At 40.2% G+C, this 14,407-nt stretch overlaps 1 protein-coding gene across 1 annotated transcript in view; it reads left to right on the top strand.

The window, feature by feature from the left end:
• Nucleotides 1-12,759: 12,759 nt before the first annotated feature.
• LOC128659204 (gastrula zinc finger protein XlCGF26.1-like) overlaps nt 12,760-14,407 on the top strand; it is a 9,526-nt gene continuing 7,878 nt past the window's right edge. Inside the window, exon 1 of the mRNA XM_053712884.1 lies at nt 12,760-13,388. Coding sequence (XP_053568859.1) covers nt 13,370-13,388 — 19 coding nt within the window. The 5' untranslated portion in view covers nt 12,760-13,369. The remainder of the gene's footprint in view (nt 13,389-14,407) is intronic.

Below are 14,407 nucleotides of genomic sequence, written 5' to 3'. Positions count from 1 at the left end.
CGGCAATGGACATAGTTCCTTTTGCACGCATTCATCTAAGACCATTACAACTGTGCAGCTCAGTCAGTGGAATGGGGACTATACAGACTTGTCTCCGAAGATACAAGTAAATCAGAGGACCAGAGACTCACTCCGTTGGTGGCTGTCCCTGGACAACCTGTCACGAGGGATGACATTCCGCAGACCAGAGTGGGTCATTGTCACGACCGACGCCAGTCTGATGGGCTGGGGCGCGGTCTGGGGATCCCTGAAAGCTCAGGGTCTTTGGTCTCGGGAAGAATCTCTTCTACCGATAAATATTCTGGAACTGAGAGCGATATTCAATGCTCTCAAGGCTTGGCCTCAGCTAGCGAGGGCCAAGTTCATACGGTTTCAATCAGACAACATGACAACTGTTGCGTACATCAACCATCAGGGGGGAACAAGGAGTTCCCTGGCGATGGAAGAAGTGACCAAAATCATTCTATGGGCGGAGTTTCACTCCTGCCACCTGTCTGCTATCCACATCCCAGGAGTGGAAAATTGGGAAGCGGATTTTCTGAGTCGTCAGACATTACATCCGGGGGAGTGGGAACTCCATCCGGAAATCTTTGCCCAAGTCACTCAGCTGTGGGGCATTCCAGACATGGATCTGATGGCCTCTCGTCAGAACTTCAAAGTTCCTTGCTACGGGTCCAGATCCAGGGATCCCAAGGCGGCTCTAGTGGATGCACTAGTAGCACCTTGGACCTTCAAACTAGCTTACGTGTTCCCGCCGTTTCCTCTCATCCCCAGGCTGGTAGCCAGGATCAATCAGGAGAGGGCGTCGATGATCTTGATAGCTCCTGCGTGGCCACGCAGGACTTGGTATGCAGATCTGGTGAATATGTCATCGGCTCCACCTTGGAAGCTACCTTTGAGACGAGACCTTCTTGTTCAGGGTCCGTTCGAACACCCGAATCTGGTTTCACTCCAGCTGACTGCTTGGAGATTGAACGCTTGATCTTATCGAAGCGAGGGTTCTCAGATCCTGTTATCGATACTCTTGTTCAGGCCAGAAAGCCTGTGACTAGAAAGATTTACCACAAAATTTGGAAAAAATATATCTGTTGGTGTGAATCTAAAGGATTCCCTTGGGACAAGGTTAAGATTCCTAGGATTCTATCCTTCCTTCAAGAAGGATTGGAAAAAGGTTTATCTGCAAGTTCCCTGAAGGGACAGATTTCTACCTTGTCTGTGTTACTTCACAAAAAGCTGGCCGCTGTGCCAGATGTTCAAGCTTTTGTTCAGGCTCTGGTTAGAATTAAGCCTGTTTACAAACCTTTGACTCCTCCTTGGAGTCTCAATTTAGTTCTTTCAGTTCTTCAGGGGGTTCCGTTTGAACCCTTGCATTCCGTTGATATTAAGTTATTATCTTGGAAAGTTTTGTTTTTAGTTGCAATTTCTTCTGCTAGAAGAGTTTCAGAATTATCTGCTCTGCAGTGTTCTCCTCCTTATCTGGTGTTCCATGCAGATAAGGTGGTTTTACGTACTAAACCTGGTTTTCTTCCAAAAGTTGTTTCTAACAAAAACATTAACCAGGAGATTATCGTACCTTCTCTGTGTCCGAAACCAGTTTCGAAGAAGGAACGTTTGTTGCACAATTTGGATGTTGTTCGCGCTCTAAAATTCTATTTAGATGCTACAAAGGATTTTAGACAAACATCTTCCTTGTTTGTTGTTTATTCCGGTAAAAGGTGAGGTCAAAAAGCAACTTCTACCTCTCTCTCTTTTTGGATTAAAAGCATCATCAGATTGGCTTACGAGACTGCCGGACGGCAGCCTCCCGAAAGAATCACAGCTCATTCCACTAGGGCTGTGGCTTCCACATGGGCCTTCAAGAACGAGGCTTCTGTTGATCAGATATGTAGGGCAGCGACTTGGTCTTCACTGCACACTTTTACCAAATTTTACAAGTTTGATACTTTTGCTTCTTCTGAGGCTATTTTTGGGAGAAAGGTTTTGCAAGCCGTGGTGCCTTCCATTTAGGTGACCTGATTTGCTCCCTCCCTTCATCCGTGTCCTAAAGCTTTGGTATTGGTTCCCACAAGTAAGGATGACGCCGTGGACCGGACACACCTATGTTGGAGAAAACAGAATTTATGTTTACCTGATAAATTACTTTCTCCAACGGTGTGTCCGGTCCACGGCCCGCCCTGGTTTTTTTAATCAGGTCTGATAATTTATTTTCTTTAACTACAGTCACCACGGTACCATATGGTTTCTCCTATGCAAATATTCCTCCTTAACGTCGGTCGAATGACTGGGGTAGGCGGAGCCTAGGAGGGATCATGTGACCAGCTTTGCTGGGCTCTTTGCCATTTCCTGTTGGGGAAGAGAATATCCCACAAGTAAGGATGACGCCGTGGACCGGACACACCGTTGGAGAAAGTAATTTATCAGGTAAACATAAATTCTGTTTTTCATTCCTTTCAAATTTCAAAGGAAATTCTTCCTCTTTCGCCTCCAAGCAGGAACAGTCTAAACCTTTATGGAGACCCAATCAGTCTTAAAATAAGGAAAAACAATCCAAGAAGCCTGCAATTGAATCTAAGTCGGCATGAAGGGTCTGCCCCCGATCCGGGACCGGATCTTGTAGGGGGCAGACTATCCTTCTTTGCTCAGGCTTGGGTTTGAGATGTTCAGGATCCCTGGGCAGTAGAAATCGTGTCCCAGGGATACAAACTAGAGTTCAAGACTTTTCCTCCCAGAGACAGGTTTCTGCTTTCAAGGTTATCTGTAGACCAGACAAAAAGAGAGGTGTTCTTACACTGTGTAAGAGACCTCTTCACACTGGGAGTGATATTCCCTGTTCCAATTCAGGAACGGGGTCTGGTATTTTATTCCAACCTGTTCGTGGTTCCCAAAAAATAGGGAACCTTCAGGCCTATTTTAGATCTCAAGAGTCTAAACAAATTCCTCAGAGTACCGTCCATCAAGATGGAAACTATTCGTTCCATCCTTCCTTTGGTCCAAGAGGGTCAATGTATGACAATGGTGGATTTAAAGGGTGTGTACTTGCATGTTCCCATTCACAGGGATCATCACAGATTTCTAAGGTTTGCCTTTCTAGACAAACACTTCCAATTTGTGACTCTGCCCTTCAGCCTTGCTACAGCTCCCAGAATTTTTTCATAGGTTCTGGGTTCACTGTTGGCAGTGCTTTGGTTACGGGGCATTGCAGTGGCACCCTATCTGGACGCATCCTAGTCCAGACACCATCCTTACAACAAGCAATATCCCACACGGAAATGTTGTTATCCTTCCTGCGATCTCACGGATGGAAGGTAAATTTGGGAAAGAGTTCCTTAGTCCCAAAGACAAGGGTAACTTTCTTAGGAACCATAATAGATTCCCTAGCAATGAAGATTTTTCTGACAGAAGTCAGGAAATCAAAGATCATTGATACTTGTCTAGCTCTTCAGTTTATTCCTCGGCCATCAGTGGCCCAGTGTATGGAGGTAATTGGGCTGATGGTGCAGCAATGGACATCATCCTGTTTGCTTGGTTCCATCTCAGACCTCTGCAGTTAAACATGCTCAGGCAATGGAACAGAGATTATGCGGACTTGTCTCCTTGAATACAACTGGAGCAGGAGACAAGGGATTCTCTTCAATGGCTGTTGTCTCTGGATCACCTCTCCCAGGGAATCTGCTTTCGCAGACCATCTTGGGTGATTGTGACAACAGATGCCAGCCTTCTAGGATGGGGAGCAGTCTGGGGCTCCCTAAAGGCTCAGGGAGTTTGGACTCAGTCAGAATCTGTTCTACCTATAAACATTCTGGAGCTGAGAGCAATCTTCAATGCTCTTCTGGCCTGGCCCCAGTTAGCCTCGGTCCAGTTTATCAGGTTCCAGTCGGACAACATAACTTCAGTTGCCTTCATCAATCATTAGGGAGGAGCGAGGAGCGATGACAGAGGTAGCCAAAATAATTCAGTGGGTGGAAACTCTTGCTGTCTGTCGGCGATCAACATACCAGGGGTGGACAACTGGGAGGGGGATTTTCTGAGCAGGCACACCTTTCATCAAGGGGAGTGGGAACTCCATTCGGAAGTGTTTGCCAGCCTGATTCTCAAATGGGCTCAACTGGAACTGGATCTTATGGCATCTCGGCAGAATGCCAAGCTTCCGAGGTACATGTTGAGGTCCAGGGATCCTCAGGCGGTACTGATAGATGCCCTGGCAGAACCTTGGACCTTCAGGCTAGCATACCTATTTCCTCCATTTGCTCTTCTTCCTTGGGTCATTGCTCGAATCAAGCAGGAGAGGGCCTCGGTGATCCTCATTGCACTGACTTGGCCTTGCAGGATTTGGTATGCAGATCTGGTGGAAATGTCATCTCTGCCACCTTGGAGACTTCCGTTGAGATCCTTCTAGCTCAAGGGCCTTTCCTTCACCCAAATCTAGTTTCTCTGAAGCTGACTGCTTGGAGATTGAATGCTTAATTTTATCCAAGCCGGGCTTTTCAGAATAGAGACCATGATTCAGGCTCGTAAACCTTTTACTAGAAAGATTTACCATATGATATGGCGTAAATATCTTTATTGGTGTGAATCCAAGAGCTACTCCTGGAGTAGAGTTAGGATTCCTAGAATTTTGTCCTTCCTCCAAGAGGGTTTGGAGAAAGGTTTATCGACATGTTCCCTAAAGGGTCAGATTTCTGCCTTATCTATTTTGTTACACAAATGTCTGGCAGATGTTCCAGATGTACAATCTTTTTGTCAGGCCTTGGTCAGGATCAGACCTGTGTTCAAACCAGTTACTCCTCCTTGGAGTCTTAATTTAGTTCTTAAAGTTCTTCAAGGGGCTCAGTTTGAGCCTATGCATTCCTTAGATATTAAATTGTTATCTTGGAAAGTTTTATTTCTTGTTGCCATTTCTTCTGCTCGTAGAGTGTCAGAGCTCTCGGCTTTGCAGTACGAGTCTCCTTACCTTATTTTTCATTCAGATAAGGTAGTTTTACGTACTAAATTAGGATTTCTTCCTAAGGTTGTTTCTGATCGGAACATTAATCAGGAGATTGTTGTTCCTTCCTTGTGTCCTAATCCTTCTTCTCAGAAGGAGAGGCTTCTACACAATTTGGACGTGGCCCGTGCCTTGAAATTTTACCTGCAGGCGACTAAGGATTTTCATCAGTCTTCTGCTTTGTTTGTGGTTTTCTCAGGAAAATGTAGGGGAGAAAAGGCTACGCCTACTTCTCTTTCTTTTTGGCTGAAGAGTATCATATGTTTTGCATATGAGACTGCTGGACAGCAGCCTCCAGAGAGAGTTACGGCTCATTCCACAAGGGCGGTTGCTTCCTCATGGGCTTCGGTGGAACAGATTTGCAAGGCTGCAATTTGGTCCTCTCTTCACACTTTTTCAAAATTCTACAAAAACTTTTGCCTCGGCTGAGGCCGCTTTTGCGAGAAAGGTTCTTCAAGCAGTGGTGCCTTCCGTTTTGTTTCCCTGTCTTGTCCCTGCCATATCATCTGCGTACTCTAGCAAAACACTTGCAGGAGCACAAATTTGTGTTCTTCTCATAATCTAACCCAAAGTGCATTGTACAGGTTTTTAGTTGGTTTTAAAATGACTGATATGGGGACGATATAAAACTGTTATTCTAAACCATAAAAAGACATTTCTCTTATATTTTAGCACCATATTTTCAAGTTATCTAATACCTTAGATGACCTATATTTAATATGAAGGTTTTGTGTATGCTCAGCTTATTGGTTAATAAAACACATTCGTTTTCTGATTTTAAAAAAGGTTTATAATTAAACTCAAATCACACAATTTAAATAATGAAAAAGATTAAATAGTCACCTAAATAATCATTTATAATTGTTATTAAATGGAGGAATATAGATATTAAATATGACTGTAATAAAATTAGCATGAAATTATTAGCTGCACATTATAAATTAGCAGCCTTGGGTAAGCGAATAGGCTGTATTCAGATACATTAGGGACTCTACTGACTTAGGAGCCGATTTATTAACCCCTTAATGACCGACAACGTGTAGGGTACGTCCTCCAAAAAAAATACACATAGCAACCAAGGACGTACCCTGCACGTCGTTGGTCTTGGAAAGCGGTGGAAGCGATCCTGATCACTTCCAGCCGCTTTCCAGTTATTCTCTCTGCATCGGACATTGATTGCCGCAATTGTTAGTGGGTGCGAGCCAACGTGGGAGCCGGGTGGGAGGCCATCAATGCATGGCTGATGCAAGAGGGGGGCGGAATTGTGGGCGGGGTAGCCGGGGGCGCGCACGGACGCAAGCACGTGTGCACGGGGCGGGAGCGGGTGGGAACCACCACATTACAGAAAAATGTTTTGGGAAAAGTGGGAGAGAGGGTGGAAGGGAATGGATATAAAAATGATCTAAGGGATCTGGGAAGGGGAAGCTACACTGCAGAAAATAAAATTATTATTTTTTTGTAAACTGGATACTGGCAGACAGCTGCCAGTACCCAAGATGGCTCCCAATAAGGTAGAGGGGGACGGTTAGAGAGCTGGTTGGGGGCTAAGGGGGGATCCTACACAGCAGCATATGTAAATATGCTAAAAAAAATTAAGATACCTTTTATTTTACTACTGGCAGACTTTCTTCCAGGACTTAAGATGGTGGGATAATTGTGGTGTGGGGGAGGGAAGAGAGCTGTTTGGGAGGGATCAGGGGTGTGATGTGTTAGGTGGGAGGCTGAGCTCTACACTAAAGCTAAAATTAACCCTGCAAGCTCCCTACAAGCTACCTAATTAACCCCTTCACTGTTAGACATAATACACGTGTGATGCGCAGCGCCAATTAGCGGCCTTCTAATTACCAAAAAGCAACGCCAAAGCCATATATGTCTGCTATTTCTGAACAAAGGGGATCCAAGAGTAGCATTTACAACCATTTGTGCCATAATTGCACAAGCTGTTTGTAAATAATTTCAGTGAGAAACCTAAAGTTTGTGAAAAAGTGAACAATTTTTTTTATTTGAAAGCAATTGGCGGTGAAATGGTGGCATGAAGTATACCAAAATGGGCCAAGATCAATACTTGGGGTTTTCTACTACACTACAATAAAACTAAAATTAACCCTAGGAGCTCCCTAATTAACCCCTTCACTGCTGGGCATAATACACGTGTGGTGGGCAGTGGCATTTAGCGGCCTTCTAATTGCCAAAAAGCGACGCCAAAGCCATGTATGTCTGCTATTTCTGAACAAAGGGGATCCCAGAGAAGCATTTACAACCATTTATGCCATAATTGCACAAGTTATTTGTATATAATTTCAGTGAGAAACCTAAAGTTTGTGAAAAAGTGAACGATTTTTTTTATTTGATCGCATTTGTCGGTGAAATGGTGGCATGAAATATACCTAAATGGGCCTTGATCAATACTTTGGGATGTCTTCTAAAAAAAAATATACATGTCAATGGATATTCAGGAATTCCTGAAAGATATCAGTGTCCCAATGTAACTAGCGCTAATTTTGACAAAAAGTGGTTTGGAAATAGCAAAGTGCTACTTGTATTTATTGACCTATATCTTACAAAAAAAAGCAAAGAACGTGTAATCATTGGATATTTCTAAACTCAAAATTTAGAAACTATTTAGCATGGGTGTTTTTTGGTGGTTGTAGGTGTGTTTTCAAAAAAAGAGAAAGGTGAGCACCACTGCTAGATAAAACAACAATGTATTCCATATAGTTAAAATGTATTAACAGGACAGCAGTATTTGAAAAAATGGGGTTAGGAAAGGCAAAGCATATAAAGGCTTACGCGTTTCAGCATAAAGCCGTAATCATAGCCTGTAGATGTGTAACAGATTTTGGGGGTCAAAGTTAGAAAAAGTGTGATTTTTTTTCCTCATATTTTATAATTTTTTTATAGTAAATTATAATATATTATGAAAATAATTGTATCTTTAGAAAGTCCATTTAATGGTGAGAAAAACGGTATATAATATGTGTGGGTACAGTAAATGAGTAAGAGGAAAATTACGTCTAAACACAAACACTGCAGAAATGTAAAAATAGCCTTGGTCCGAAACGGTCAGAAAATGGAAAAGTGCTGTGGTAATTAAGGGGTTAATGTATAAACAGACATGATCCACTGTAGTATTTATCATTGCACAAGCGTTTCACTCGAAATGCTTGTGCAATGCCGCCCCCTGCAGATTCATGGCCAATCGGCCGCTAGCAGGGGGTGTCAATCAACCCAATTGTCTGTGATTGGCTGATTGCTGTCCGGCGCCTCAGAGGTGGCGGACAAGTTAAGAAGCAGTGATCTTAAGACTGCTGCTTCTTAACTCCTGTTTCTGGGGAGCCTGCAGGCTAGTGCATAAAAAGGTGTGTACGGCCCCATTCGGGCCATGATAAATCAGCCCCTAATACTGAATAAATTATTGTTATGTTTTCCTATCCCTGTGGTTGAGTTTTTGTTTATTTCATGATAGTCTTTGAAGATATGAAAAAACTGTGAAACTGTTTCTTATCATTTTTTTGTTCACTGTTTATGTGTCTAAAGGGACAGTTTAGGCCAAAATAAACTTTCATGATTCAGATAGGGCATGTAATTTTAAAATATTTTCCAATTTACTTTTATCACCGATTTTGCTTTGTTCTCTTGGTATTCTTAGTTGAAAGCTTAACCTAGGAGGTTCATATGCTAATTTCTTAGACCTTGAAGGCCACTTCTTTTCAGAAAGCATTTGAACAGTTTTTCACCACTAGAGTGGGGTTAGTTCACATATTTCATATAGATAACACTGTGCTTGTGCACGTGAAGTTATCTGGGAACAGGCAGTGATTGGCTAAACTGCAAGTCTGTCAAAAGAACTGAAATAAAGGGGCAGTTTGCAGAGGCTTAGATACAAGATAATCACAGAGGTTAAAAGTATATCAATATAACTGTGTTGGTTATGCAAAACTGGGGAATGGGTAATAAAGGGATTATCTATCTTTTAAAACAATAAAAATTCTGGTGTAGACTGTCCCTTTAACTAGAGTAGGTTGTAATATAGTTTTCTATTAAAAAAAAAACATCTGTTCTTGACTGGCGTAGCAGTGAAAGGTGCCCAGACTGAGATAAAATGTGTTACATGCAGATTCTATTTGATTTCAGTGCAAATCTATGTTTATTTTTATTAGGGAACTAACAATCTGAAAATACTGAGTCTGGTAACATTTAGATGAAATCAGTGACTGTAAAAACAATTGTATAACATTATATTGGAGACCCATGTAAGGTGACGTTTTAGATGTAAAATGTGCGTTTAAGACGTAGTAATATTTATACATTAAAAATATAAAGCTAACCCTTTTAAATTCAAATTTATTTAGCTTTACAGACATTTAACATTTTATATGTATTTTTATTTTTTACTATTTGCTTATTTTTAAAAATAAAAAATAATAGATGAAGCAATTTATAACAAACACAAAAATCTGCAGGTCTGTTACTTTAGAAATTAGTGTAAAATCTTTAACTTTAGACTTTTGCAAAGTATGGATTTATTAAAAAAAAAAAAAGGTTAGAGCAATATGGTTTGTGTACATGTATATAAGTATATATTATATGTATGTAAGTATATATTATATGTATGTAAGTATATAGTATATGTATATAAGTATATATTGTATGTATGGGAGTAAATGTTATATATCTGCTGCAGGCTTTTTTTTAAATACAAAAGTAACACAGTGACTAATTACAAAAACTCACAGTTGTAGAATAAAATAGTGAGAAGAAATATAATTTATGATGGAAATATTAGGAAAAGAATAATTAGATAATACAGTTAGTGAACAAACTATGAAAATGTCACATTATTGACATACTCAGCATTGTATCTCACATGTATCGAATAAAATGTTAATATTAAACATCTGTTTGCAACTTAATTCTATTAAAAAACTATTTCCATCAATAAAAACATAATATAATGCTGTATCCCTAGATATTTTAGGATACAACAGAAAAATCTCTCACATTTAAATAGACTGTTTCCTCCTTACTTATCCATATGATAATCACACCCTGAGGGAGAGGCAGGGACTATGTATTCATGTGACACCAGAGGGAACAATAGACATCTATATGAAAACAAAAGTCCAGGTGTGACCCTCTCATTGTCTCCCAACTGACAAGTTGTACTCATGTGAGTCACACAGAGAAAGGTGACACTCCCACATTAGTATAAATATCTGTGTAACACTCAGTGATATCACAGGAGGAACCAGAGAGACTTCATACTTACAAAGCTTCTGCTAAACGGTAATATGCAAAGCCTGACATAAATCTTTAAATCTTTTAGCCTCACACTGTTGTGTTTTATATAATGATGAGAAAATATTGTTCTGTATTTTGTTATGATAAAGATAAAATATTTCACTTCGTATAAGAAACTGAGTTTAAATTAAAAAAAAACTCAACTGTACTTTAATTTGTTTTCTATATTTTTCATGCTGTGTTAATGAATTTAACGTTAGGTTCTTTCATTTAAAAAGCCCAATTTAATGCATAATGATTTACAGCATTTTGTAAAATGAATGTTTGTAGCAGAACCAAACCATATTTTGAAGCTTGAGGAGGTCTGACCAATAATACATTGGTGGGGGTTGTTCCTGTTATCCAATGAGCAATAGATTTTTAAGTATCAGCCAACCAGAATCCTGTATTTCCCTATTGGTTTATACTGAACTGTAGAGCCCAGCTAAACCATTTTTATTTAATCTCTGTCAGCACCAGGGGTTTGGAAATCTCAGGAGGCGAGATTACCATTCAATATTTTGGAACTCCGTGCGTTTTTCAGAGTTCTTCAGTTTTGGCTTCTTTTTGAAGAGAGAGACGTTTATTGTTTTTTCAGACAGACAATGTCACAACTGTGGCGTATGTCAATCATCAGGGTGGGACTCTCAGTCCTTAGGCTGTGAAAGAAGTATCCCGGATACTTGCTTGAGCTAAATCCAGCTCCTGTCTAATTTCTGCGGTCCATTTCCCAGGTATAGACAATTGGGAAGCGGATTATCTCTGTCAATCAAGCTTTACATCTGGGAGAATGGTCTCTTTACCCAGATGTGTTTTTTTCAAATTAATCAGATGTGAGGGCTTCCAGAAATAGATATGATGGCATCTTATCTAAACAAGGAACTTCCCAGGTACCTATTCAGGTCCAGGGATCCTCAGGCGGAAGCAGTGTATGCATTGACACTTCCTTGGAGTTATCAACCTGCCTATATTTTTCCGCATCTGGTTCTTCTTTTAAGAGTGATTTTCAAAATCATCATGGAGCAATCTTTTGTGCTGCTGGTGTCTCCAGCATGGCCGCACAGGTTTTGGTATATGGTTCTTGTTCGGATGTCCAGTTGCCAATCTTGGTCACTTCCATTAAGGACAGACCTTATATCTTAACATTCGTTTTTTTCCGTCAGGAACTCAAATTATTAAATTTGATGGTATGGAAATTTAACGCTTAGTACTTAGTCATAGAGGTTTCTCTGACTCAGTGATTAATTCTATGTTGCAGGCTTGTAAATCTGTGTCTAGAAAGATTTATTATAGAGTTTGGAAGACTTACATCTCATGATGCTCTTCTCATAAATTCTCTTGGCATTCTCTTAGAATTCCTAGGATTTTATAGTTTCTTCAAGATGGTTTGGATAAGGTTTTGTCTGCAAGTTCCTTGAAAGGACAAATCTCTGCTCTTTCTGTGCTGTTTCACAGAAAATTTGCTAATCATTCTGATATTCATTGTTTTGTTCAGGCTTTGGTTCATATCAAACCTGTCATTAAGCCAATTTCTTCACCTTGGAGTCTTAATTTGGTTCTGAGGGCTTTACAGGCTCTTCCGTTTGAGCATATGCATTCTTTGGACATTAAATTACTTTCATGGAAAGTATTGTTCTTTTTGGCCATCTCTTCTGCTAGAACAGTTTTTGAATTATCTGCTCTTTCTTGTGAGTCTCCTTTTTCTGATTTAACATCAGGATACGGTTGTTTTGCTGTCTTCATTAAATTTTTACCTAAAGTTGTGAATTCTAACAACATTAGTAGAGGAATTATTGTCCCTTCCTTGTGTCCTAATCCTAAGAATTCTTTGGAAAGATCCTTACATTCTTTGGATGTGGTAAGAGTTTTGAAATATTATGTTGAAGCTACTAAGATTTCAGAAAGACTTCTAGTCTATTTGTTATCTTTTCTGGTTTTAGGAAAGGTCAGAAGGCTTCTGCCATTTCTTTGGCATCTTGGTTAAAGCTTTTGATTCATCATGCTTATTTGGAGTTGGGTTAATCCCCGCGTCAGAGGATTACGGCTCATTCTACTAGGTCAGTTTCTACTTCCTGGGCTTTTAAGAATGAAGCTTCTGTTGATCAGATTTGCAAAGCAACAACTTGGTCTTCTTTGCATACTTTTACTAATTTCTACCATTTTGATGTTTTCTCTTTTTCAGAAGCAGTTTTTGTTAGAATAGTACTTCAGGCAGCTGTTTCAGTTTGATTCTTCTGCTTATAATTTCAGTTTTTTTCATTATAAGATTGAAACTTTTGATTTGGGTTGTGGATTAATTTTTCAGCGGAATTGGCTGTCTTTATTTTATCCCTCTTTCTCTAGTGACTCTTGCGTGGAAGTTCCACATCTTGGGTATTTGCCATCCCATACGTCACTAGCTCATGGACTCTTGCCAATTACATGAAAGAAAACATAATCTAAGTAAGAACTTACCTGATAAATTCATTTCTTTCATATTGGCAAGAGTCCATGAGGCCCACCCTTTTTGTGGTGGTTATGATTTTTTTGTATAAAGCACAATTATCCAATTCCTTTTTGATGCTTTCGCTCCTTTCTTATCACCCCACTTCTTGGCTATTCGTTAAACTGAATTGTGGGTGTGGTGAGGGGTGTATTTATAGGCATTTTAAGGTTTGGGAAACTTTGCCCCTCCTGGTAGGAATGTATATCCCATACGTCACTAGCTCATAGACTCTTGACAATATAAAAGAAATGAATTTATTGGGTAAGTTCTTACATAAATTATGTTTTTCTACCATTATGTTGTATAGATCTGGGAAGATTCATATTTAAGGGGCAATCATAACACCCACAGAGCTAACTGTACTAAATGCTTGTGCTGAATCAATAGCACATATGTAATAACCTAAACAGCTGATCTGTATCACATGAATTGTTATGTGTGCCTTTAATTATACCATACGTACAGTTAATCAGAATCATTATTTATTATTATCTGTCTAAACCATTTAATATACTTTTTACAGACACAGCCAGAGCACTGAGAGATATCAGGTATTGATGTAACTGGAGTGAATAAGGGAACCTTCTTCCTGAGCACAGACATTGGAGCCTGTTATCAGCATGAACACATATGTGTTAGGTGAGTAAAATAGATATTATGCTGACTTTAATTACTGGGAAAATAGAATAGATCGCTCACTAAACAAATATAAACTATTATATTTATATCTGCATCTTTAAGAACATTTGTGTCAGTGACGTTATAAAGAAGGAGCAACCCCCATTGGGCTGAGGAAGAGGAGGGTAAAAAATACAACTCCCCCCTCTGTCCTTTTAGATAGATCCAGGGACAGAGCTACTACCAGCGGTGCAGTTGGTGCCACTGCATCGGGGCCTGAGGTCTGGAAGGGGCCCCCAAAGAGTCCTAATAAAAAAAATATTATAAAGTTTACTGCCTTTTTTTTCTATTAAACTATAAGCTCCGCGCCGGACAGTGCAAATGTCACATGACAACTTTCGGAGTATGGGCCGGGCATGCACAGTGTAAGTTAAGTTATTGCTATTACTAACTGTCGTAAACAGCTTTTATTTATTTTTGTATTTGATAACAGCCCCCAGGACCATGCTGAGTCACATGATATGTAGTGTCCAGGGCTGTTTTATTGGGGTGGCCGAAACGGGCAGGGGAGAATAAGACGTGGTAAAAATTCACAGATCAATAGGAGAAAAAGAACTGCCTTTTTAATAACCCTAGATTGCGCTTCCAATATACCGCCCCACAGCCACACTAAAAAAACAAATACTTTTACCTGGTATGGGAAGTAAAATTAGCGCACGACTGAACACGGACTACTCAGTAAGTACAGATTTACATCAGAGCTCCCCAGAGTTCCTAAGAATGTGTCCTGGCGTGGGTTAAATGTTAAGCGCACACTGGCTGTGGAGAATAGCAGAGGTGACTGCTACACTTCTCCCGATAAAACCTTTGTGACAGCTGGGGGGTGGAGCTGTCAGCATAGAGAAGACAGAGAATAGCAGTACATTTACTTGCAGTGTTTCAGCCTCCTGTATTTATGGCCTTCTCCCTTAGATACGGACACAGTAACAGGTGATGTGATGTTGTGTTACAAGCAAGAATTTCCTGCTACTAGTCTGTCT

This window comes from Bombina bombina, chromosome 5 (genome assembly GCF_027579735.1).
Source record: "Bombina bombina isolate aBomBom1 chromosome 5, aBomBom1.pri, whole genome shotgun sequence".
Lineage (NCBI taxonomy): Eukaryota > Metazoa > Chordata > Amphibia > Anura > Bombinatoridae > Bombina > Bombina bombina.
Note: the sequence above shows the minus strand (reverse complement) of the source record. Positions and strands in the feature narration are given on the sequence as shown.